Genomic DNA, 23,247 nt, shown 5'->3' with positions numbered 1-23,247 from the left:
GGCAGAATTTACCTACAAGTAAACCCCAGACTTACTTTCCAGACCCTTCTAATGTATCTCTCGCCTGGTACTTGTTTATCTCCTGCCCCGCCCTCTTGTCCTCTTCCAACAGCCACTTGCCGCAATGACGGGGGCGACCCAGTTAGCGCCACATGTCGCGATTCAGCCAGAGAATGCGCTATTCTGCTGCTCCATAAGACTCTGTGCGCCTGAATGGCCCAATGAAATATGCATATTTGATACAAGATGACAGCGTATCATGAGATACAGTGGAACCCCGGACACTGGCGCACCCCAAGACAAAAGGCACAAGAAGATTGCAAGATTTAATATATTTTAGTGCTCGCTCTCCCCCTTGGTCTGCGTATCTCTCTGACAATTACTCATATAAATTATAAAGAAATGAATCAGTGGCCGCCCCGCGATAATAAATCCAAAAGTTTTTGCTGTAATAATTGTAATTGGGGGGGGAAAGGAACTTTAACTATGATTTCCAACGATCGATTTCCTTTGGGCAATCCATTGTGATTCACGCTCGTTGCACATTAATTGAACACGGAACAATACGGATACATCCACTCGCAAGCATATCCTTGACGACACTCGAGCGAAGGGAAAGGGGAATACACTCGTATGAAATTTCCATTCCTTGGTTCTCTTTTTTTTTCTGTGCTCATTTGCTGCTAAAAGTAAATTCAAGGGAAGCCCAGTTTTGTCGCAGTTTTTCCCCTCACGATTGCTTTTCATACACACAATATGCGAGTGTGTATTTTTGCCATGGATGCGAAATGTTGATGGGTGGTGGGTGGGTTGACCTATATCGTACTTCCCTTGGGAAACTTCGGATGGCTAAGCACACACTTACATAATGCAGCTCCTTGGTAACCAAATGTGTCGACAAGAGGGGGGTGAAGTACTTTCTTCAGAGGGGGAATGGCTGGATGGAGGTTGGTCTCTTTGGAGGCCGGGCCGGCATGTGGTCGCTGTCGCCGGAGTCTCTTTCGCATAATTCTCGTGTCTTGTGAGTCGTATCTCGTGCTCACTCTCTTTCTCTCTCTCGATTTAATAGTCCCAATTAGTTAGATGAATTGTGGAATGTGTTCTCGCTGCTCTGCTGCTGTTCTTTTCTGCTGCTTTTTGGCCAGATTTAAGTTTATGAATATTCAATGAAGTGTGTGCCATAAATTATAAATGCCATTTGTTTGCATTTTGCCTTGATTTTATGGCCTTGAGCGTGTAAGCACACAGCCTGCCTGCCTGCTACTGCTGCCTGATCTTTAAGGCCATCGTGTTGTTTCTTTAAAACAAAGTAAAAATTCACTAATATGTTCTCGAGAAATCTAAAAAGAATTAGCTTCTAGAGTTGTAAATGAACCAGAAATTTCATACATACCTTGAGTAATGGTTTTTTGCTTTTCAAACAGAAAATACATTTAACTAGATGCTTTTCAAGCCCTGAACACTTTAATTATACTCACCTCGACAACCTCGAGTAGTTATAAATGATTATGTATATTTAATTTTCATATGTTATTGGATATAATTATTCTGATAATTATTTTTCTCATAAAATAAGTACACATAAAACACATACATTTCTATAAAATGCGAAAACTTTTACTCAAATTGCTTTGCAATTGCCTTAGGATTGAATACACACTATTCCTATAGCTGCTGTTGCTCCATCTAAAATATGACATAACCTTTTGCCTTTCCATTTACTTAACCCCTTGCCCAAAAGTGATGTGAATGGCGAACGTTATTCTCAGATACAGATATAGCCATTACTCACCCACGCAACTATACATACATACATATATGTATGTGTATATGTATATGTACATCCTGTTTCTGGGCGGATGTTGGTTCGGATAATTCCACAATCTGGCCATTAGCATAATCAGAACGTTTGCCAAAAGAAAATGTTTGAAAATGTTTACTGGAAGAAGGAGGAGAAAAAAAAGGAACAAATCGCGAAGAGTGGGGAAGGGGCACTTAAACATTTAAATAAAAATGATTACTTTATGCACGAAGGGGGTAAAATTAGTTGCAGAAATTTCCCTCCAAGAGAAGAAAATGTCATTACAGGAGCACGCACACACACAAAGGACACAGAGAGTTGCCCAGCCACTGACTGACGCCAAGTAAAAGTTTTCATAGGAAAAAGTATCTGTGGAGTATAGCAGATCCATGAAAAGTATTAGGGAAAAGTCTGCGGGGATTGTCTGTGCACAGGTTTTGGCGTCTGTACACTCACACCCACTCACATGTCCTGTGGCAACGGTGATAAATGGCGCCAATGTGCCGCCTCGCGTCGAGACGCGTCGAAAACGTTCTCTTTTTTTTTGGGTTGTGACTGAGTGGAGTGGAGTGGTGTCTATGCTGGTGGGTGGAATCTGTGGCAAGTTGCCTTTACAGTTAGTTTAGTTTTGTAATGCTCCATTTAGCTTGTGTTGCCACAACGCAACGCACTCCCATCCTGATCCTGGTGCTGCTCATATCTACGGGTCCTTTTTTTTTCAAACCTGATGACAAATCCACACTAAACGTGTTTGATTCCATTTGTTTCTTCTCTATTTATTCCCTTGTGCACTTTTTGCACTCGATGACATGTAATTGTTGGATCCTCCACCCAGTAACCAGTACCCAGCACCTAGACAGAGTTATAGATTGCTAGAGGATTGGGATTGAGATTGGGTTGGGGTTAAGGTTTTGTGTGGATTGGATGTTGGTGTAGTCGTATGTCGTATGTCGATTTGCTGTCATTACGCTGCTTACACGCGGTTATTTATGACAATTGCTGGAAAATATGAATTGACAGGCGACGACGACGACGACGACGACGAAGACGACTACAGTCGACAGGCGACGAGGTCTAGTGAAGACGTCTTCCAATTAGAGCAGGGTGTGTGTATGTTGTGTTGTGTGTGTGCGTGCGCGCCCTGTAAACCATAAAAATGTCGACAGACAATTGAATGGCAAAACCAGCAAAAGGAAACGCAGCCAACACACACACACACACACAGAAAGCCTGAGGAAAGTATGCTAGAGGTTGGGGCCATAGAAATTGCTTACAAATTGTTACATCAGCTCAACGAACGCGTCTTTCTGTCTTGGTGATTTGCAAATTTTGCAAAAGATATTTCTCTAAAAAATTCACTCCACATTTCTTTTCTTTTGCTCGTTACAGAACTCCATACGGCATAATCTGTCGCTGCACAATCGCTTCATGCGCGTCCAGAACGAGGGCACCGGCAAGTCCTCCTGGTGGATGCTCAACCCGGAGGCCAAGCCGGGCAAATCGGTGCGTCGCCGTGCCGCCTCCATGGAGACGTCGCGCTACGAGAAGCGCCGCGGTCGGGCAAAGAAGCGAGTGGAGGCCCTGCGGCAAGCTGGCGTTGTGGGTCTCAACGATGCCACACCCTCGCCAAGTAGCAGTGTCAGCGAGGGATTGGATCACTTTCCGGAGAGTCCACTGCACAGGTAACTATTAAATTTGTTTAGCAAACTCTTTCTTGATTAGCTTTATCAGCTTAGTTTTGTAGCTACTAGATTCTATGATTAGAGTTCGATATGTACGTTTATGGTTGAATATATTGGGGAGATATAGTGGGCAGTCTGGCTGAAAGTTTTTCGTTCTACGTTTGGCATAATTAAAGCTTCCGCAATTGCAGCAAACACAGTGTTCAAGGACCTACGACATCCCACCTGTTGCCGCAGCCTCAGGACTCAGGACTACTGAAGCGAAAATTGAAACAGTTTCCAAGCTTAGCTCCTTACTATTAGGCAGCAAAATAAGTGTTCACTGTTAATACAATTCAAAATTTAGAATATGAAATTCAATTCAATCATTAAAAATGCTTTTTACTCTGTACTTTCGAAGTACATTCAAGACACTAAATGATTAAATGAATAGTACTACGGACAGCATAGATATCTTGAAGGCATAAATATTTAGATATTTACTTCAGTCGATCGGAATACTTATCTTCGCTCACCATTTTCTTTCTTCGATTCAATTGATTTAAAAATTGATCGATTAATTATTGTGTAAGCTGATCTAACCACTTTGATGGGTAGCCCATTATTACATTCCCATTGTCTCACACGCGATGAATAAGTGCTCCCAAGCGAATGAGAATATTAGCACGCTCTCCAACTGACACAGAATATTGTGAGAAAAGTGCCATGAATCACGTTCGATTCTTTGTTCAAACAAAATGTAGGCAGAACTGAAGTAAAGGTGTCTATTGCCATTTATTCACACTGTATTCAACCAATTTGTATAACTTTATAGACCTAGAAATATTTATTTAAATGCAAATTTAAGAACAACTTGAGCATGATAATTATATTGCCTAAAGTAGTGTAGCATAATACTTGATTTAATTAGGTTAAAGTAGTATAAATCTTTATTTTAAGTACGTATCGCTTATAGAGCATGATTAGCCAGAAGTTTATTCAACAATCAGCGCTTGAGCTTCAATTTGTGCGATTGATTTGTAGAATATTTGCGAGTCTTTTTTGGAACTCATTTTAATTCGTATGCGTCCGTCCTTTAGATTTGTCTCTAAGTTTTGTCCTTTGATTTGTTGTTTTGTGCATTTATTCTTATAATTTATCCGCAATTTTTTATTTTTGTTTTTTCCTTTCGTTCTTTCTTCTTTCGTTTTTGTGTGCGATATTGAAGCGGCGGCGGGTTCCAATTGTCGCCTGATTTCCGTCAGCGCGCCTCATCCAATGCCAGTTCCTGCGGACGCCTAAGTCCCATACGAGCACAGGATCTCGAGCCCCAGGATCTCTGGGGCTTCCCGGTTGACTACCAGAACACAACGATGACACAGGCCCATGCCCAGGCCCTCGAGGAGCTCACGGGCTCCATAGCGGACGAGCTGACGCTGTGCACCCAACAGCAGCAGCAACAGCAACAGCAACAACAGCAACAGCAGCAACAACAGCAACAGCAGCAGCAGCAAGGGTCAGTTCTCGATGAGTGTTGAGAGTGTGTTTCCTTAGGTTTCCTTTATGTGTGTCCGCTCCATGTAACACCCAAAAACCCAAAACACACACACACACACCTCTTATGTTGTTTGTTTTGCGTTGGTTCTTGCATGCCAAAACACAACGCATGTGCCATGAATGTCTTGCCAACAGTGGCCATTCGATATACGATATAAAAAACATGTCTATAAAGTCAACTTCTCTTCTCGTTCTTGCCAACCAACGATCGTACGGCTGGAGTAGGTTCAGCGCCGCTTCGGGCCTACCATCACAGCCACCGCCGCCGCCCTACCAGCCCCCGCAGCTCCAGCAGCAACAACAGCAGCAGCCATCCTACACGCTGAACGGCCCCGCCACCGTCGGCTATCAGACGCTGCAGCCACAGTCGCAGTCCCAGTGCCTGCTGCATCGATCACTCAACTGCAGCTGCCTGCACAATGCGCGGGACGTAAGTACCAACAATCTACTACTATTTCAATGGAATCAATCATCAGCATTCGGAGTGAGTTATATGAAAGGGAACAGAGGAGAAATATTACTTGTATTTGATGAAATCACAGTACAGGAGATACCAGTAAATAGACTTTATTCAAGATAAACTTCTGCGTTTTACGCATTGTAATTAAATCTCTTGACTATTAGTTTTTAATGGTAGTCAATTTTATGTAATATTTGATTAAAATTACAGCCTTACAGCTTTAATCCCTGTGTTTAAAATGCCTCAATTGGGATTGCAATTATTTGCAATTTATAATTTATATAATAGGAGTAAAAACTGCTTTAAATCTTTGTTATTGAATCACTAAACAGAAAGAATGAGACTGATATTTAATTGTTATTTACTCTTTAACTTTCACTCAACTAATCATACATTTATTTGGCTCTTTTTGTACAGGGTCTCTCGCCCAACTCAGTCACCACAACAATGTCGCCCGCGTATCCCAATAGCGAGCCCTCTTCGGATTCGCTCAACACCTACAGCAATGTGGTGCTAGATGGCTCCTCGGATCTGCTCGTGCAACAGCAACAGCAGCAGCAGCAGCAGCAACAGCTGAAAGTTGAATTTGAAGGTGAGCAACGGCAACAGCAGTCAGCTCTATGTGAAAGTGCAACTCTTTTATTTATATCCTATCCTGCTTTCTTCCTCCAAATCTTCTTCTAACTGCCAAATGTTGATGTCAAATAATATAGATAATAACTGCGCCTCTACTTTGATAGGACAATGCCTGGAGGTGCTCAACAATGAGGGGCAGCCCATAGACGAATTTAGCTTGGAGAACTTTCCGGTGGGGAACCTGGAGTGCAACGTAGAGGAGGTAAGTAAGAGGATAGGAATTTATTAAACAGAAGTACTTACAGCATGTTTTATCATTTACAGCTGCTGCAGCAGGAGATGAGCTACGATGGCCTGCTGGACATCAATATACCCTTGGCCAGTGTCAGCACGAATGCTCCGTTGGTGAACCTGGTGAACAATAGTACAACGATGAGCAGCAGCAGCGGCAATCTGAGCGGCTCCAGCACCACCTTGTCCAGCAGCAGTCTCAGTGCCGCCGTGCAGCTGAATCAGTTGCAGGCACAGTTGCAACAGCAGCAGCAACAGCATCTCCAACAACAACAGCAGCAGCAGCAGCAGCAACACCTTCAGCACCAGCAACAGTTGCTGCTGAATAATAACAACAATAATAATAACAGCAGCAGCAGCAACAGCAGCCTCGAGTTGGCCACACAGACGGCAAGCACAAATCTGAATGCCGCACGGGTACAGTACTCGCAGCCCAGTGTGGTGACATCGCCGCCCTCATGGGTGCATTAGGAGTCAATTGATCGATTGGACGAGGATTAGAGATGCTTGATGTGTTTGTGTGTGTGTGTGTATTGCTTGTGTGTGTGTCGCCAATGGAACGCTTTAAAAACGCTAACTCTAAGGACAATAGTGTAAAGTTTTTATAAGCAGCCGCAGATGGGAAACGGAAACATAAATGGTTACGGAGCAGCTGCAGGATCAGTGAGCAGTAAGCAAAGAGGAAGATGAAATCAGGATGCAAGAGGAAACAGTAAGGAGAAGGAGGAGGAAGAGCAGGAGTCGCCGCAGCTGGACCGCCACTAAAAAGTTTACAAAGTGAGTAACGAGCTGGGTGGGGGTGGGGGTGGGGGGGGGAAGTCAGTCAAGTCGCTTTCAATTTCCATCAGCCCTAAAAGCCATTCAATGTGACAGCATAAATTATGTTAATAATGTCATTTCACGGCACATTTTATGAATATGTAACAAAAAAAATACAACCATCCACCATCCTACACCCCAAAGATTCTTAAAGATTTCCTTTTCTGATTTCTCTTCGTGTCCTTTCGTGTCCTGCTTATATAGAAATCGTCTTCAGTTGACTTCATTTCATGATTCACTTGCCATGAATCTTTTATGGACATTCTTTTTCGTGAATTTCCTTTTTCCGTTGAGTCTTATTTTGTGTTGTTTTTTTGTGTGTTTGTCTGCCGCTACTTGAGGGCAATTACACGCGTTCAATTATCATAATACATTGTCGGGAGTGGAGTGGCAGAGGAATCGCTTTAAGTCCTTTTCAATTTGAGCGATTTTAAAGTGTGGTGTGGCTGGGGCATGGCATGTGTCTGCCACTCGCAGAAGCTCACTCAAATTATAGCAAATTAAGTCAATTTACCTAAGCCATAAAATATGTAAGAGGCCACTTTTCGAACGGACGAAGGACGATACGATGCATGGATACGTGAACGGTTGTCCGTGGATCGTGGGCAGAGGCAAGTGTCCTTCCACAAGTCGCGCTAATTTGACTCCCGTGTCCCGAGTGGAGGGAAAAGCCCCCGAAGGCAGCTCCATCTCTGCTCATGCAAGCCACGGCGCAAATTCGTCAAGGCAACTCCAGGAGCCCTCGCTGTCCCCGTCTTTTTGGGGCGGCAGGCAAGCAGTCGAAAAGCAAATGCTGAAAAATTAATTACGTCCTTAGGGTGACTTATGCATGCCACTGATATTTGACCCCCCCACCTACTTGACTACTGTTTGGTCGCTGCCCACCTGACAGAGGAAGGGCGGGAGTGTGGGGTGCTTGGGTTGCTGGTGCTCGGCTATGTGGTGTGGTGTGGTGTGGGTGCAAGTCAAATCAAGCGCGTTAAACGCTGCTAATATTGAAAAATTACACAGACTTACCAGCAGCGGCAGGTGGAGGGGAGAGAGTGGCTAATGGTTGAGATTTAAGATTAAAATGCTTTGATAGTTGAGGATTGAAGGTGTCTAGAGTGCGGGATGGATGAGATTTAGGAAAACAATTAGGAGAGATTTTATTTAGATTTTTATCTTCAGTCTTCCTCTACGAGAAATGATTATTCTCAATTGGAAGTACTTCAAAACTTGAATCTGTAATTTTTTAATCTGTAATCTTTTTCCTGAAACAAACCCCTGATCGATTTCGTATCACTCCCACAGTCCTTGTTTCCTATAAATACAAAACATCCCCTGCTTTCCCTGTCCACTCAATTATGCTCAGCTCTGATTAACATTCTTACATCCCGGCTTTCGCCTCCACTTCTTTATTTCCTTTTGTCTCAATGTCGCACTGGTAACTGTCACTGGGCATTTTTGCTTTGTGGCAAACTTTCTCAAGAAAAAACTGTGCCTTTGTCCTGTCCGCATACCCACACACAAATTGAATTTCATATTAAGTTCTGCTGTAAGCCAACAATTAGAAAACAGCAAAAAAAAATCCAGTATAAGAAAGAAATAAATGCCGAGAGAAAAGAAATGGTAAATGGTTTGCAGAAGACCAAGTTGTTAGTGAAGAAAGTTGTAACTTTGTCAAGTTTTGGCGCCAATCGCATGACGTGCTAATAAAATAAGATTCCTCTTCGGAGCCAGAGAGAGGATTTCGAAATTTATGCCAAGTGCAAACTTTTGTGTTTGGCGCGGGGTCTGGTCTGGTCTGGCCTGGTCTTTCGCTTCATTTGAGTGAATAATTTGAATTGCATCAGCGGCTGAGGAGCGGATGGATTTCCATTTCCATTTCTTTCACTTTTCATAATTCAGCGGCGAGTGACAGGCGGGGAGTGGGAAATTCCATTCTTATTATGCAAATGCCTTAAAGAAGCTTCAAGAACGAGAGGCTGTTGCATATTTAATAAAAGAGCAATCATGTAACTTTAAGAAAAAGTCGCGCCTTATTAGCCGGCAGCGACACATCGTGCCACATGCCACTCAATAAGTTGCCGCAACATCTGGGCGGCTGGGTGCCCTGGGAGATGTCTATAAAAGGCGCTGAGGCGGCGCTCAAAATTCTGTGTAAAGCGGTGGCATGAGGAAATCGCATCATCGTCCGCAGATTGACTGACTTGACACATAATAAAGTCACACTCAAATTATGGCTGCAGCTGTGCCGCCACCGTGGGGCATGCCTCCATCTCCAGCTTCACAATAAAAAAGAAGACGGAGGCGCAGGTTGGTTGCCCTGGTGAAACCGCGCGTGAAATACAAAAGCATTTTCAGCCAATTTATTAGTTGACAAAGAAGGAAACAAAAAAAATTTTGGGGAAAAATCTGGCGGAAAATGGGAATTGGGGCAGCAAAAAAATGTGCGGCTTCATTGTCCTGTGGCCTATCAGCCAGGGGTCAGAGGCAGGACCCAGACCCGGACTATGCCTAGGCAACCATTTCAGGACTAGGACCAGGACGGCCGCAGTTTTCGTTTAGGTGTTGAAACTTGTCCGCAACTCGCTGAATAATTCAAAGAGCAGAAAACTTTCTCTCATGCCCAGCCTCACATTTGATTAAATTTTAATGCCAGTGCATCATTAATAAATTCCCAGCGGGTGAGGCGGATGAATAAATTGAATTAGCGACGGGATGTGTCCGGCGGGGCCGCCTAATTCCCGCAGATTGTTTGACAAACTTTGGACAGGTTTGGCGCCGCAAAAGTGTCAGAACTAATTGTTCAAGTGCACGAAAATGTTGGAAGGAAGAGAAAAGGTAGAGGACAAAAGGACACGCGCATTGGCTTGGCATTCAAATGAAAATTTCATTATCCCGGAAGGCGAAACGGGAAACAGGAAAGCGGGAAAGCGGGAAAGCGGGAAAGCGGGAAAACGGGAGTGGAAATCAATTTGTCAGCGAGTGCGCTTCGCGACTTCATAATACAAATTGTCAGCAATTTAATAACATTTAAGCTGCCAGCCAGCCAGCCAGCCAGCCAGCGGTAACAATGATAAGCGAGGGCACAGACGCACACGCACACATACAGGGACAGACAGCACCAAGGACCTGCCGCAGGGGCATGAGTACTGGGGGTCCTTGTGGCAACCAAACCGCATTTACACTCACTTAACTCGACACGATTCGGAGGTCGCTTCGGTCCTCTAGTCTTTCAGTCCTCCAGTTCGGGGCTTGGCACTCGCTAAAGGAAGGAAAACAAAGCAAGGGGAAGCGACAGGGTTACGGGGAAACGGAAAAACGGCTTGTGTACAAGCTGCTTAAGGTCCTTAAGGACTCAGAAGTAGAGACCTACACACAAACGCACACTCGAGCAAATAAAGCTCTGCGAGCGATTTAAACACTTGTTGCATGGACAAAGGATAATGACGTGACAGGAAGGAGCACAGACACACACAGACACACCGCACGCCACACACACCACACCATAAGTAATAAAGCAAACAGCCAACGCGTTTTGTAATAAACTGCAAGACGGACACGGTAGCTGGAAGCCACGGGACATGTGTGGGGAAAGGTAAAGACACCTGCAGGCGCCTTACTCGCCTTGTCAATCGTTGCGTGAAAGGCATTGCAAATAGGCCGGGGGCGTGGCAACTAATCACAGGCCAAGGCACTCGCTGCCACCCTGCCATACACTCAAACAAATTTAATGCCCCCAAGAGGGTGGCCATAAAGTGCACATAAGTAGGCAATGTTCTCAGTTCACACTCTGCCCTGACTCGTGCCCTGCCCGAAGCTTAAGGGCCGCATAAAATTCAATTGCAGGTCATAAAAATTGCGCGTGATCTACATACAGAATATATAATTTAAAGCTGTAACTAATAAAATTGTCAGCGATAAGCGACGACGACAAACGAGGACGAGCTTTGATTTTTATGTTTGTGCCCCAACCTCCTCCAACCTCGGAGTGACAACAATTTGCCACCAAAGGCAATTTATTGGTTATGAGCCCGAGAGCCCAGCCCAGTCAAAGCGAGAGCAGCGCGAAATCTTATTTTAAATGTTTAGCGCTCTCGTTTTTATGGCATAATTTTCAGGCGTTTGTAGTTTGTGTCCCTTTTTTCTTTGCTGTGCGCTGCGGGGTTGTACAATTTGCATAAAAATTGCCATAGTTGAGGCCGTTCGTTTCTCTCTCTCCCTATCGCGTTCATCGCATTGCTTATGAATATTTCTGATGGCTAGGCAGGCGACAAGTTAACAAGAGGCTGCCAAGTGTCAAGTGGTCCTTTGCCCATTCCAAACTCTGGCAAAATCTGAATAAATTAGCCTGTGGGATAAGGATGGGATGGGATGGGATGGGTTTTGGTCATTTGTAGGACATGCTGATGGTCCTTTTATGAAGTGTTGATGTGACACTGAGATACTCCGACTGGGAGAATCATTTGATAAAAGTATAAATTGTAATGAAATTTTCTCTTATTTGTTTCGTTGCAGGATAAATCTGGTCGCTTCTAATCTAACATACATACAGTACATATAAATAGATATATAATTACAAAAATATATACGAGTATATATGCATTACACATAGAAACGAAGCATACAAATAATACCAATAATAACCAATAATTAGATGCTACAATTAGTGAAATTCTCTGCTGCAAAGAACGAATGAAAGTTGAATGAATGAGTTGGAAAGGCAAATGGGAAAAACAACTTCCTTGTGAGAGAGGTGAGCCTTTGAAAGCCGGTGAAAAGTCAGCACTAATGATGGAAAAACTGAAGAAATTGAATTGAAAATATGGTTAGTCAATAAGTTCAACTTTGTACATATTAATTTTAATAACCTTGACGTAATGCAACCAACAAACTATAATAATAATTATAAACAAAACGTAAAACGTACACTAAATGTTCGAAAAAAACCACCACTAAAAAGGGTCAAAAAAACAACAGGAAAATCTATGCAAAACAGAAATAAATCAAAAACAAAAATAATAACAAGAAGCATAAACAAAAAGCAGATAACAGATAAACCGAAAGAAATTAGCACAATTATGTAATAATTTATGCTTAATTAATGTATTTAATTGAAAATCTAATTGTAATTGTATATTTTTTCTAGAGAGAGACAGCAAACGAAACCCTTAATGAAAGAAACTTGTGTAAAAATTATGCTTAAGACTCGCAATGGAATACGTAAAATGTTCTCTGGTTAGTTAGTAGCTCTACCATAACCTACAACGCCTCCCTCCCCCCGTAAAGAATGCGATATTCACCTTTTGTTATATGAATATTGATGGCACACTTTAATAATAAACAACAATTAATTCAACCCCCATAAGCCCATTGAATGTAATTCACGAAATTTCAAATTACTATTAGTAAATGTAAATGTTGCCTGGCAAAAACCGTAGCAGAAACTCAAGAAAATCACACAATACCCAAACAAAAAATATAAGCAAAAAATGCTAATGCAAAAGCAGAAATCAGAAAACATTAAACACATACTTGCGCCTCATTGTGTACTATTATGGGCTAAATGTTAATTAATAACTAGATTGTACAATTCAAATGTAGTTCATACTATTTAAAACAAATGCAAAAACGGAGTGAAGATGAATAAATCGATGATTCAATTTAAGAAACAAATATTATGGAGCGTTAATTGGTTCGCCTGGAGAAGAACACTTTTTGGGATTCAATTTATCAACTGAACATTGGTCCGAGCTTGCGAAGACATTCGGAAGCCGCTTGCAGCACAGGTCGACTAAATGTAAATAGAATTGTGTTTTCTTGTAACAATTTTCTATATTTTATTCTTTACATAAATAACTTCAACTAATTGTATCATTGAACAGGCCGGTCTATCCACCGAAGCGATGGGTAAGCCCCAGACCAGCTCCAAAGTCTGTCCTTTGATTGGAGAATGGGCCACTCATCCACTTGCTGGCGGTTCCAGTCAGATCAATGTTCGTGTTGCGATCAGCCGAGGACCAGAGATTGGCACGAGCTTCGGCACCCAACTGACGACCGATGCCGGGGAAGTTGCTGTGCGTCACACTGGCACCATGACCATTGATGTGGGAGTAGTCCAGAGCGGCGCCATTGCGTTGGAACTCAAAGCCATTGGCCAGCTTGTTCTGCGAGGCAAACGCCTTGGCATCGAGATTGTGCACGCCGTCGTTGAAGAGATTGGCATGGACCTCCTGCTGGAAGGAGTCTTTCACTCCGGGAGTGTGGGTCCTGGTCACAGATGCACCATGGCCATTGCTGTGGAAAGAGAGGGAAACTAGTTAGATTGTGTGTCTGTCGGATGTGTTTTGTGATCCACTTACTTATTGTAGGCCGCAGTTCCGCCAACGGTGGCTGGACCCGATTTAGTGTTTCCAGCGGCAAAAGCCTGTACCACAGCATTGTGATCGGGAGTGCCAATCGCCTTGGTCAGATCCATACGGGCATCAGCGCCACCAGCCGGGTTTGATGCCAATGAGCCTCCCAGAACCTGGCGGCGGAAACGATGGCGGAATAGCGGTTTTGGAGGTGGGCTCTGGGGGAAAGGCCCGAACCGCTGAGGCATTGCCTCGGCTATGGCTCCCAGTGCAACAAGTGCCACAATTAGAATGATTCCCTTCTGCATGTTGAGTGTCTTTGGTGTTGTGTTGTGTTTGCTTTGGAACGAACGAACGCTGACTGATGCCTGATTGGGGCTCACCTTTCGCTTTTATAGCGTACGTTCTTCCCTACGCGAATACGTTTGAGGGGGGGATCACCTCGTCATCTTCCACCTTACATCTGCCTTATCAGCACGAAAATCCCCGCTCAGCATTCATTGTGTGCTTTACTTTGGTTACACCCTCCCTTAAGCCGCAAAAAAAATTGGAATAAGTGAAGCACAGCAACGATAGGTATGCTGAAAATAGTAGAATTCCGCACGAGCTGAGATTTGAAATGGGCTTCAACTATGCAGTTTAACTATGTTCAATTACAACTGTCAACTAAGAGATGGTCCACTATTGCCTTTACAGTACAAAATCGTGTGCATTGTATTGCCTCTCCGCAGACTCCGCAGACCACGAGATGGAAGGGCGGCTGCTTTAATAATGCAATTCTAGAAGTTCCGATTGTAACCTCTTTCGGTGGTGTGAACATCTACCTGAGGCTGCTATGAACTAGTTCATGTTGCACTGCTTGCAGTAGTTTGGATTCCGTACTGCTTTTTAGTAAATTTAACTGCCTTTTGTTGCTGTGCTTCACTTATTCCAAATTGTTTGCATCTAAAGGGAGGGTGGAACAAAAGTAAACCACACAAAGAACTCTGAGTGTGGATTTTGTTGCTGATAAGGCAGATGTAAGGTGGAAGATGACGAGGTGATCCCCTCCTCAAACGTATTCGCGTAGGGAAGAACGTACGCTATAAAAGCGAAAGGTGAGCCCCAATCAGGCATCAGTCAGCGTTCGGTCGTTCCAAAGCCAACACAACACAAAACAAAGCAAACTCAACATGCAGAAGGGAATCATTCTAATTGTGGCACTTGTTGCACTGGGAGCCATAGCCGAGGCAATGCCTCAGCGGTTCGGGCCTTTCCCCCAGAGCCCACCTCCAAAACCACTATTCCGCCATCGTTTCCGCCGCCAGGTTCTGGGAGGCTCATTGGCATCAAACCCGGCTGGTGGCGCTGATGCCCGTATGGATCTGACCAAGGCGATTGGCACTCCCGATCACAATGCTGTGGTCCAGGCTTTTGCCGCAGGAAACACTAAATCGGGTCCAGCCACCGTTGGCGGAACTGCGGCCTACAATAAGTAAGTAGATCACAAAACACATCCGACAGACACACAATCTAACTAGTTTCCCTCTCTTTCCACAGCAATGGCCATGGTGCATCTGTGACCAGGACCCACACTCCCGGAGTGAAAGACTCCTTCCAGCAGGAGGTCCATGCCAATCTCTTCAACGACGGCGTGCACAATCTCGATGCCAAGGCGTTTGCCTCGCAGAACAAGCTGGCCAATGGCTTTGAGTTCCAACGCAATGGCGCCGCTCTGGACTACTCCCACATCAATGGTCATGGTGCCAGTGTGACGCACAGCAACTTCCCCGGCATCGGTCGTCAGTTGGGTGCCGAAGCTCGTGCCAATCTCTGGTCCTCGGCTGATCGCAACACGAACATTGATCTGACTGGAACCGCCAGCAAGTGGATGAGTGGCCCATTCTCCAATCAAAGGACAGACTTTGGAGCTGGTCTGGGGCTTACCCATCGTTTCGGTGGATAGAGCGGCCTGTTCAATGATACAATTAGTTGAAGTTATTTATGTAAAGAATAAAATTTAGTATTTTGTTACCAGATACAATGCTCTTTGCATTTAATATGGGAGCTTCGATAATACTGAAGGCCTCTCCGCACACTACCCTCTACTTTTGTTAAATTTTTCCCGTTAAGCTGGAAGGGCTGCAGTTATGTAATTCTTATAATTGCTCCTTGTAGCATCTCTCGGTGGAGTGAAAGATGCAGCTCCATCTCCACTTTATACCAGTAACTATCAATGCTGGCTGCTATGAACTAGTTCCTGATGCACTGCTTGCAGACGATTGTATGTCGTACTGCTTTCACACCGCAACCGACTCGAGCAGCCTTCTCGATTTCTATAGCTTGGAATTGTATTCATGGGTGCAAGCTTTTGTCAGAAATAACATCAAATCATTCTGACAGAAGCTGGAAGCTCTAAATCCTTATAGTGCAAGCTATGCCCACAATGGCGCCACTGCGCCGTCATGTATATAGATGCTAGTAGTTCCAAAGAAAAGCGGCAGGGCTCAAAAGTAAAACTCTGTTATTGTTTCGTCCTCCAGCCTTTCCAGGAAGAAACGGAAATCCAGTGGCCTTGTGACTTCATCACTGATGATAGAAACTCAGAGATAAAGTGGAACTATCTAATAAGGGGTTACATTTAAAAAAGTTTAAAGATTAAGCCCCATTTGCCACATTTATACATATTTACATAGATGTACTCTTCAGTGATCATCTGAAAAGTAATGTTTACTTGTTCTCAAGTATTTAATGTAAATGCCTCTCTAAATCGGAATCAAAATACTGTTTATTTAATCAACCCATCCCCTTTGCCACACCCATTCGAGCATCAACTATATTCCGAGTGGAACAGCAAATAAATATCACTTCCCCATTCTGTCTTCCTCAGTTCGAGTGGAAGCTACTTCCACCTCCATCTGATTCCGTATGCGAAGCGCTGCGTCAACAAAGACTTACAACGCAGTTCAGCACCGTTTTCCTCTTGCACTCTCAGCTGATTGAACGTTGACCGCACTAGCACATGCATACAGCATAGATATACAGCATGCTGTTGCTCCTCACGAGAGGCCGGAAACTTTAAATTCTCTTGCACTCGAATAGGAAACTGTTGCTTAAAGTTTGGAGAGACAAGACAAACCGGCTGAGGGGCCAAGCCATTCATTTGGATACAGCTTTCGGTTTTTATGTCAGTTGCATTTCAAGCCTCGCTCGCAGCAGTCACAAGATCGGTTGAACCGAAATCAAATCGTAAACAAACAGAAACTGTATCAAACGCCAGACATTCCCCACCCACTTGTAAGTTATTCCCAAAGTTAAATAGTCACGTTTCAGTCAATTGCTCGAATTCGGCTTGGAATCGACGTGTTCTCAGTTTCGTTTGTGGTCAACTTTCTAAATGAAAAATGCAAATGGGCGTCTCAAAAGTGGGCACGTCATAAGCTTATCAACTTCCTGACTGACAGACGACAGCAAACACAAAGAAAGACAGAGAACGCGCTGCTAATTCTTAAATAGTTTTACTAAATCGTAACTGAAACGCTTTTCGCACAAGTCAGAGTCGCAAGTCAGGAGTCGGGTGCGGTGTCGCATAACCAATGAGATGAACAGCGATCGATGGCTAGTTCCTATCCCATTTTAAGATTTGTTTATGATATAATCTACCATAAGCGTGTGAATGCAATTTGCATTTTAAGTATCGAATGTGTCTAAGCCAAACAGAAATGATTGGCAATATTTTGCCACAGGCCTCTGGTTAGCTCTTGAGACTTTACCCGTGTGTGAACAACGCACCTTTGGTCAGGTCGGTTCTTGGCTATCGATCAGTGGCTTTCCAAACTCGTTTTGCCATTGTTTGATTTCACTTTTCATTGGGAAAACCTTTAAGCGGGCACAGAAATGGTTACTGGTCTGCGATTCTCGATATAATCAGATGCTTGGCATGCCAGGCAGGGCAAGAAAATGGCCTCTCAATTAAGTGAGTGAGTCACAAAGCCAGCGGCAAAAATCAGAGACACAGACACAGAGTCTGTCGGTTTGATGTGATATTTCTATATATACGCCACATGCGATGCGGCTCAGGTTTCAGTTGCCGATCGCCGTCAGTCGCACTGGAAGTACAAGCTTCGTAGCTCCGCGTAAAAAAGTCAACCAGCAACTCAAATTGACGACAATTGCTGTGGAAATTGGTAAATTGTTCAATTAACTGAATGAAGGCAGAAGAAACTTACAGATGGATAACAAAAAGTGGGATTAACTCAGGAATTTCTTCCTGAAAGTGAACCAAATAATAGCTACTGGCCCCCACAAGAATCAGAGTGTCAATCAATCTATTTAATGGCAGATCTGATGTGTTAGATCTCCCATTTTATGTGACTTGTGTTGTCAGGTGTAATTGGTTGACTTTCAGACTCCGATTTTTCAGTTTGTTTGCATGATTTTCGTGCTTTTAAGTCAAGGTCGATCTTTAGAGACGAGTGCAACCGGTTTTGGCCTCGACGCGAGGCTTGATAACAGTCCAAAGCTCTCGAGGCCTCTGGCCACAGCCAAAGTAGTTGACCAGCAATTAGCGACCTGTCGTTAAATCCATATCACTTCTCTTACAATTAGAAACAAGTCAAAGTGCTAGCAGCAAAATGAAGCTCACCTCTGGATTGTTTTTGATCTGCGCCGCCCTGCTGGGATTCTCGACAGCCACTGAGGTCAGGCCCTGCCCAAATGGTGAGTATAAACGGAGAGTAATCTTAGGAATATGGGCACTAAATCTATGTTCAACCCACAGCCAAGTCCAAGGCCCTGAGCTCCAGTGAGGTGTCCATCTCGAATTGCCCCAAGAATCGCTGCATACTGAAGCGCAACACGGAGGCCAGCATCATGATGAAGATCCGACCGGAGCGCGACTTCCAGGAGCTCACCTCGGACATACAGGGCATCATTTTGGATGTGCCACTGCCCTTCCCCGGCTACTACGGCACCAGTGCCTGTCCGCATATCTACGACGAGGCTGGCGAGAAGAAGGTGGGCTGCCCCCTGAAGGCCGGAGAGACCTACACTTACAAGAACAGCTTCAAAATACTGCCTGTTTATCCCACCGTCAGCCTAGAGATTCACTGGGGGCTGGGCGACAAGCAGGGCGATGCGGCCTGCTTCCAAGTGCCCGCCAAGATCAAAGCCTAAGCCAAAGCGAGTGCGATGTTAGCGTTTATTAAGGTTGAATCTCTTAAAATCGTATCTGCATATCATAGTTTAGGGATTAAGTACGGTTAAGTGAATGTGAAAGCAAAGTTCTTCGATATGGCAATGGCATCCACTTCATTTTCCAATATTGCGGCATCCAGCCAGTGACGCAATATTGTGTGCCTAAAGAAGAGGACCCCTGATAACGTATGTATGTATGTATGTAATAATAAAAACAAACAACAAGTATTACGAATAGATTTCATTTACAATTTGGAATGCTATTAAATGGAACACTCCCCCAATTAACCTGACCTGCGCTCTCATCTCTCTCTCTCTGTTAATTATTTATGCAATTTATTCTTAATTGATGCCCAACATGCAATTGCTGGTGGTGCAGTAAATATCTTTTCATTCTTCGTTTTGTTTTTAGTCGCTTTTCCGCATAGTTTTGGCAATTAAATTAAGTATACGCCTGGGTGGGGCAATGTTCACTTCTTGAGTTCATAGAGATCGCTGAGAGTCTGTTGCTGCTGCTCGGCCTCAGCCTCGGTCTCTCCCTGAGCTTGGGCCTGTGCCATTATGAGTGCCTGCTGCAATTTGCGCCAACTCTCGGCGGCTGCATCGTACTGTCCGCCGCCTCTGGCCGCCAGTCGTGACTGTTGATAGCGATGCTGTTGCCTCATCAGTTGCGTCCACTTCAGATCGTTGGCCTCATGGTTGCGATGATTCCTATTTCGTTCCTCGGGCCCGCCACTTTGTGCAGTGGCTCTCGGCGGCATGTTGTTGTTCAGGCTGATGTTGTTGCTGTTGTTGGTCTCGTCATCGGTGTCTTCGGGATTGTTGTTGTTATAGAGCTGCTCAGCCAGAGTTTCCACAGGATTGCCGACAGTCTGCGGGCAACAAAAGGAGTCAAGAAATACACCCAAACCATGAGCTGCATTCCATCTTACCTTGGCTGCAACAATTGCGGCCTTGCCACCGGAACGCTTGCCGTGAGCTGAGAAAAAAAGACCACAAAGTGTGAAGGAAAATCGATGGACTACTCCGCGAAACACTCACCTCCCCAGCAGGAGTGTCCGTATTCCAGACATGAACCTGAAAGTATGAAACATATTTTCCTATTTAGAATAAATCATCATCTTCATAGGATCCACATTGACAGAGCTAAGACTCTGTGTGCGCGCATAAATTTATGAGCAAATGAGCCACAGGCCAGACCCCGTGCTGAGCATAGGGCAAAAGTTCTACTTTAAAGAGGAAAAGTAAGGAAAAGATGAGCCACAGGCAACAGTTGATGCTGCAGTTGTTTATTGTGTGCTTGGCTTGGCTGCTAATGTCGCGAGCCATGATAAATGCGACCATTATGGCACGGCACTCATATGCCAGAGTCAGAGTCAGAGCATAGGGTTGAGTAATGCACTCAGGCGGAGGTGTTAGGTGTGGGAGTAGCCCCATCAACATCATCATCCTACCTGTAGCTCTATGCTGTTGCTCTTATACAACGTGTCCTTGATGCGACAAACTCTTGCTCTGCTCTTGCATTGGGCCACACAATGCCCAAAAGAGTCAAGCCAAGACCAGAACTAATCACACAAATGGACGGCAAAGCATCACAGAAGGCGTCAGCAATGAAAGGCACAGCTGGGACATGGACGGACACTGGGACACTTGGATACGGATATGTGAATACGCTTTTGCGCAACACTGTCACTCCAGTGAAAGTGTGTGTGAATGGAGGCAGCATGGCATAGGATAGAAGATCTCCGGGTTACACAAAAGCAACAGCAGGAGCAGCAGCAGCAACAAGTTCCATGACGCAGATGGCTGACAATTGGCCTGGTTATAAGCGTGGATAGGGAATAGTGGATGGGGATGTGGATGGGTTGTGGTGCTGGTGCTGGTGTGAGGACTATAAGGGGTGTTTGCATAAGCCAAGATAAATATAGATGTCAGGCCAGACGTTTCTATCATGACTCCTCCTCCGTTCGGCTGTTGCTACCCTGGCCATATATCAAACATGTAATCATTTGTCAATTACTTAAACCGTGGATTAATTGTTGCCGGGCACTCACAGATACACCAATACAACCCACACGCACACTTGTTGTTGACAGGCATAGAGGCCATCAGAGATAGCGTAGGGCCAGCGCTCGAAGCCTTTTGGGACGCCGCATCGAAGGGCTGTCATTAAACGAAGGCTCCGTTTAACAGCCGCCCACCGCCATCACCCACCACAGTCGCTCCCTGCCTTCGAGCCTTTCACCATCACCTAATTAGCGTGACCCTCACTTTTAATGGCCACATCCTTGATCTTGGTCAGCGCTGAAATCGCGTTGGCGTCTTCACTCCAGGGTAATGTCTTTTTTTAATAGCCTCACCTCAAAACAATCTGCTTGAACCCCACTTTTAATGGTTTGTTTTGCCCAAGTACCCTAAGTGAAGTGTTGCTACAAATATCCGATGGAGACCATCAAATGTCTGAGTTTGCTGTAATTGGTTTGGGGATTCACCAGCATGTGGTAGAGTTGATTTGTATCATTTGTGGCACATACATTTGCCCATGAGCATCATTGTAGAGGGATTTGTTTTGTCTTACAATATTATTGGCTGGGAGCAGTTGTCAGACCTAAAATTGCTTTATGATTGCTTTATGGGTAGTCTTTTCAGTTATTAAAATATATATATATATATTTAGAAGGGGTCTGTTCGTTTATTCCATTCTCCATCTCATCAATTGTTTATAGAACCCTCATCACAAACCAGTCCCTTGTAAGCTAATTGAACTTTTACATAAAATCATTTGCATGAGATCATAGAGTGTCTATTAAAGTTATCATTGCCATATACTCGAGGCAGACAATGCTAGAACTACTTATCATTATTTATATTTAGATTTATGAGATTAAGTTAATTAATTGAATTGGAGAGACCTTCTTTATTAATCAGTAACAGTTCTATTTGATCTCTCCAACCTGAACCTAGCCCAATCGGCATGCACATCATTTTTTAGTTTCACCTTCATCCATGGAAACGCCCAACTCGTCGTAGCTCTTGACTATGCCCCAATATCTGCCTCCACCCCACTGTCAGCAACAGGAGAGGGTGGAAGGGAACATGGGACATGGAGTGCCCACCCACAACTGCAATGCCTGCAAGCGGCACAGCTTGATGGGTTCACACGTTCGCTTTGGGTTTTTTCCCGCTGAATTTCCCGCTCTTCTCCATTTCCACCGTGGCTGTGCCGCTTCTGACGTTCCATTGTCGGTTGCCGGTTGTTATTTGGTACGCAGTTTGGATTAATTTACGACAGCAATTGAAAGCGTCGACGCATTTGGGGGGAGTGGCCCAAAGTGGTAAACCCAGCCCCCCTCCGCCCGTGATCTCTGCTCCATGCTGCTCCATGTTCTTTACACTCTGATCCCCTGCTGTCCTACCTTTGCGGTGAGTAAGAAATGTGGGCAGAAAACCCAAAAAGGAAGCCGCTCAACCAGCGGACAAAGGCGTATCAACAGGAAAATGTGCATAAAACTGAAGCTGATAAGACGGATTAGAGGCCATGGGAGGACATGGGGAGTGCAGGATTAGGGAATGGCAAAACCAGAGTATCGCTTGTTAATCAGTTGGTAGTTTGGTATTTTTATGGCGCAGATAGGCCAGGAATTTCCAAGAAACAATTGCGATCATGACGCAGCAACAGCAAGTGACGAAACCGGAAATAAGAATTTCACCATTTGCACTGGCCCAAAAGTATGCCTCAGAAAAGGGAAACATTCTTTTCCACTGATATTTAAACCTTTTTAATGGAGTTTAAAGCAAAGCAATGGGAATTTTTTTTGTGGCGAATTTAATAATATTTATTCTAGAATTTTCGGATATTATTTTACCTGTCACCAGGGCAAAGAGTGCCATAAAAACCAACAAAGTCCAACTGCACTTCATGTACCACATTTTCAAGCAATTAATTTCCAAAAATATGCACTTAAAACCGTTTTGAATTTGTAATTTTTGAATGTCTCTTCTAATTTGGGATATTTTGTAAAACTTTGTGAACTCTTTGACTTTTGGCTGAAACTTTTGCTCAACTTTCTGCACTTTTGTACTTCCTGCACTTGTTGATCAGAGTTTGCTCCCAACACTTTTCGAATTGCCAACAAAATGTGGTCGACCAGCGGCTTTTATAGCTACTCGTAGAGGAGGCATGCAACCAGCATGGTACCATTAGAGCGCCAAAAGATAACACGGATAGCCAATGCAGAGCCCGAAACACGAGTCGGACACTCGGGCACGAAGAAAGACGAGGCCAGCGCCGCCCGCCAATGAGCATAGAGAGAGGCGCCCACGCAACAGGCTGCCTGCCTGCCCCATGGACAGCAGTGTGTCGCAGAGTGGGTTGGCATGTGGCTGATGCTTGTGTTGGTGTTGGTGTTGCTGCTGCTGGTGTGCCAGGTGCGTAGTCGGAGAGGAGTCAGTCCAGTCTCCACACCTCTCACAGGTCGACTATAAAACACGGCGAAGTTGCTGCAGTTGGACCCCCCACGCAAAAAGAGTTTATTTTGTGGCTGACGTCAAGGATTAACTTTTAAT

The 23,247-nt window shown here is 44.4% G+C and overlaps 5 protein-coding genes across 8 annotated transcripts in view; 3 read left to right on the top strand and 2 right to left on the bottom strand.

The window, feature by feature from the left end:
* LOC117589515 (forkhead box protein O) overlaps positions 1-12,094 on the top strand; it is a 36,508-nt gene extending 24,414 nt beyond the window's left edge. For 2 of the 3 annotated variants that reach the window (XM_034281502.1, XM_034281501.1), the window contains 7 exons: positions 3,191-3,483; positions 4,691-4,978; positions 5,245-5,449; positions 5,897-6,071; positions 6,193-6,317; positions 6,380-7,123; positions 11,669-12,094. In XM_034281502.1, coding sequence (XP_034137393.1) covers positions 3,191-3,483; positions 4,691-4,978; positions 5,245-5,449; positions 5,897-6,071; positions 6,193-6,317; positions 6,380-6,817 — 1,524 coding nt within the window. In that variant the 3' untranslated portion in view covers positions 6,818-7,123; positions 11,669-12,094. The remainder of the gene's footprint in view (positions 1-3,190; positions 3,484-4,690; positions 4,979-5,244; positions 5,450-5,896; positions 6,072-6,192; positions 6,318-6,379; positions 7,124-11,668) is intronic. The other variant, XM_034281503.1, reaches the window with a different exon arrangement.
* Positions 12,095-13,034: 940 nt separating this feature from the next.
* LOC117589516 (attacin-A-like) lies at positions 13,035-13,881 on the bottom strand. Its single transcript, XM_034281504.1, has 2 exons — positions 13,513-13,881; positions 13,035-13,447 (listed from the first exon to the last, which is right to left on the bottom strand). The coding sequence occupies exons 1-2, from the start codon at positions 13,812-13,814 to the stop codon at positions 13,042-13,044; spliced, it is 708 nt and encodes a 235-aa protein (XP_034137395.1). The 5' UTR covers positions 13,815-13,881; the 3' UTR covers positions 13,035-13,041.
* Positions 13,882-14,636: 755 nt separating this feature from the next.
* LOC117589517 (attacin-A-like) lies at positions 14,637-15,524 on the top strand. Its single transcript, XM_034281507.1, has 2 exons — positions 14,637-14,980; positions 15,046-15,524. The coding sequence occupies exons 1-2, from the start codon at positions 14,679-14,681 to the stop codon at positions 15,449-15,451; spliced, it is 708 nt and encodes a 235-aa protein (XP_034137398.1). The 5' UTR covers positions 14,637-14,678; the 3' UTR covers positions 15,452-15,524.
* Positions 15,525-16,685: 1,161 nt separating this feature from the next.
* LOC117589775 (ecdysteroid-regulated 16 kDa protein) lies at positions 16,686-18,909 on the top strand. Of its 2 annotated transcripts, none has more exons than XM_034281972.1 (3): positions 16,686-16,782; positions 18,094-18,204; positions 18,266-18,909. In XM_034281972.1, exons 2-3 carry the CDS (start codon positions 18,120-18,122, stop codon positions 18,658-18,660), a joined length of 480 nt encoding a protein of 159 aa, XP_034137863.1. In that variant the 5' UTR covers positions 16,686-16,782; positions 18,094-18,119; the 3' UTR covers positions 18,661-18,909. The 2 variants fall into 2 exon arrangements, with proteins under 2 accessions (XP_034137863.1, XP_034137862.1); XM_034281971.1 differs by lacking the exon at positions 16,686-16,782 and adding an exon at positions 17,553-17,672.
* LOC117589776 (neuropeptide CCHamide-1) lies at positions 18,865-22,812 on the bottom strand. The gene is made up of 4 exons (XM_034281973.1): positions 22,548-22,812; positions 19,723-19,758; positions 19,614-19,660; positions 18,865-19,553 (listed from the first exon to the last, which is right to left on the bottom strand). The coding sequence occupies exons 1-4, from the start codon at positions 22,609-22,611 to the stop codon at positions 19,152-19,154; spliced, it is 549 nt and encodes a 182-aa protein (XP_034137864.1). The 5' UTR covers positions 22,612-22,812; the 3' UTR covers positions 18,865-19,151.
* Between the last annotated feature and the right edge of the window lie 435 nt (positions 22,813-23,247).

The sequence above is a fragment of the Drosophila guanche genome, unplaced genomic scaffold, assembly GCF_900245975.1.
Source record: "Drosophila guanche unplaced genomic scaffold, DGUA_6, whole genome shotgun sequence".
Lineage (NCBI taxonomy): Eukaryota > Metazoa > Arthropoda > Insecta > Diptera > Drosophilidae > Drosophila > Drosophila guanche.
This window is presented reverse-complemented; position numbering and strand designations above follow the sequence as displayed.

Bases quoted from the DNA above. Each gene is read 5' to 3' on its own strand.
- LOC117589517 (XM_034281507.1), top strand. From the start codon at position 14,679: ATGCAGAAGGGAATCATTCTAATTGTGGCACTTGTTGCACTGGGAGCC. The intron at 14,981-15,045 runs GTAAGTAGATCA...CTCTTTCCACAG, and splicing joins GGAACTGCGGCCTACAATAA to CAATGGCCATGGTGCATCTG.
- LOC117589516 (XM_034281504.1), bottom strand. From the start codon at position 13,814: ATGCAGAAGGGAATCATTCTAATTGTGGCACTTGTTGCACTGGGAGCC. The intron at 13,448-13,512 runs GTAAGTGGATCA...CTCTTTCCACAG, and splicing joins GGAACTGCGGCCTACAATAA to CAATGGCCATGGTGCATCTG.
- LOC117589775 (XM_034281971.1), top strand. From the start codon at position 17,555: ATGCGGCTCAGGTTTCAGTTGCCGATCGCCGTCAGTCGCACTGGAAGT. The intron at 17,673-18,093 runs GTAAATTGTTCA...TCTTACAATTAG, and splicing joins GACAATTGCTGTGGAAATTG to AAACAAGTCAAAGTGCTAGC. The intron at 18,205-18,265 runs GTGAGTATAAAC...TTCAACCCACAG, and splicing joins GGTCAGGCCCTGCCCAAATG to CCAAGTCCAAGGCCCTGAGC.
- LOC117589776 (XM_034281973.1), bottom strand. From the start codon at position 22,611: ATGTGGTACATGAAGTGCAGTTGGACTTTGTTGGTTTTTATGGCACTC. The intron at 19,759-22,547 runs GTAAAATAATAT...TCATACTTTCAG, and splicing joins ACTCTTTGCCCTGGTGACAG to GTTCATGTCTGGAATACGGA. The intron at 19,661-19,722 runs GTGAGTGTTTCG...TTTTTTTCTCAG, and splicing joins CGGACACTCCTGCTGGGGAG to CTCACGGCAAGCGTTCCGGT.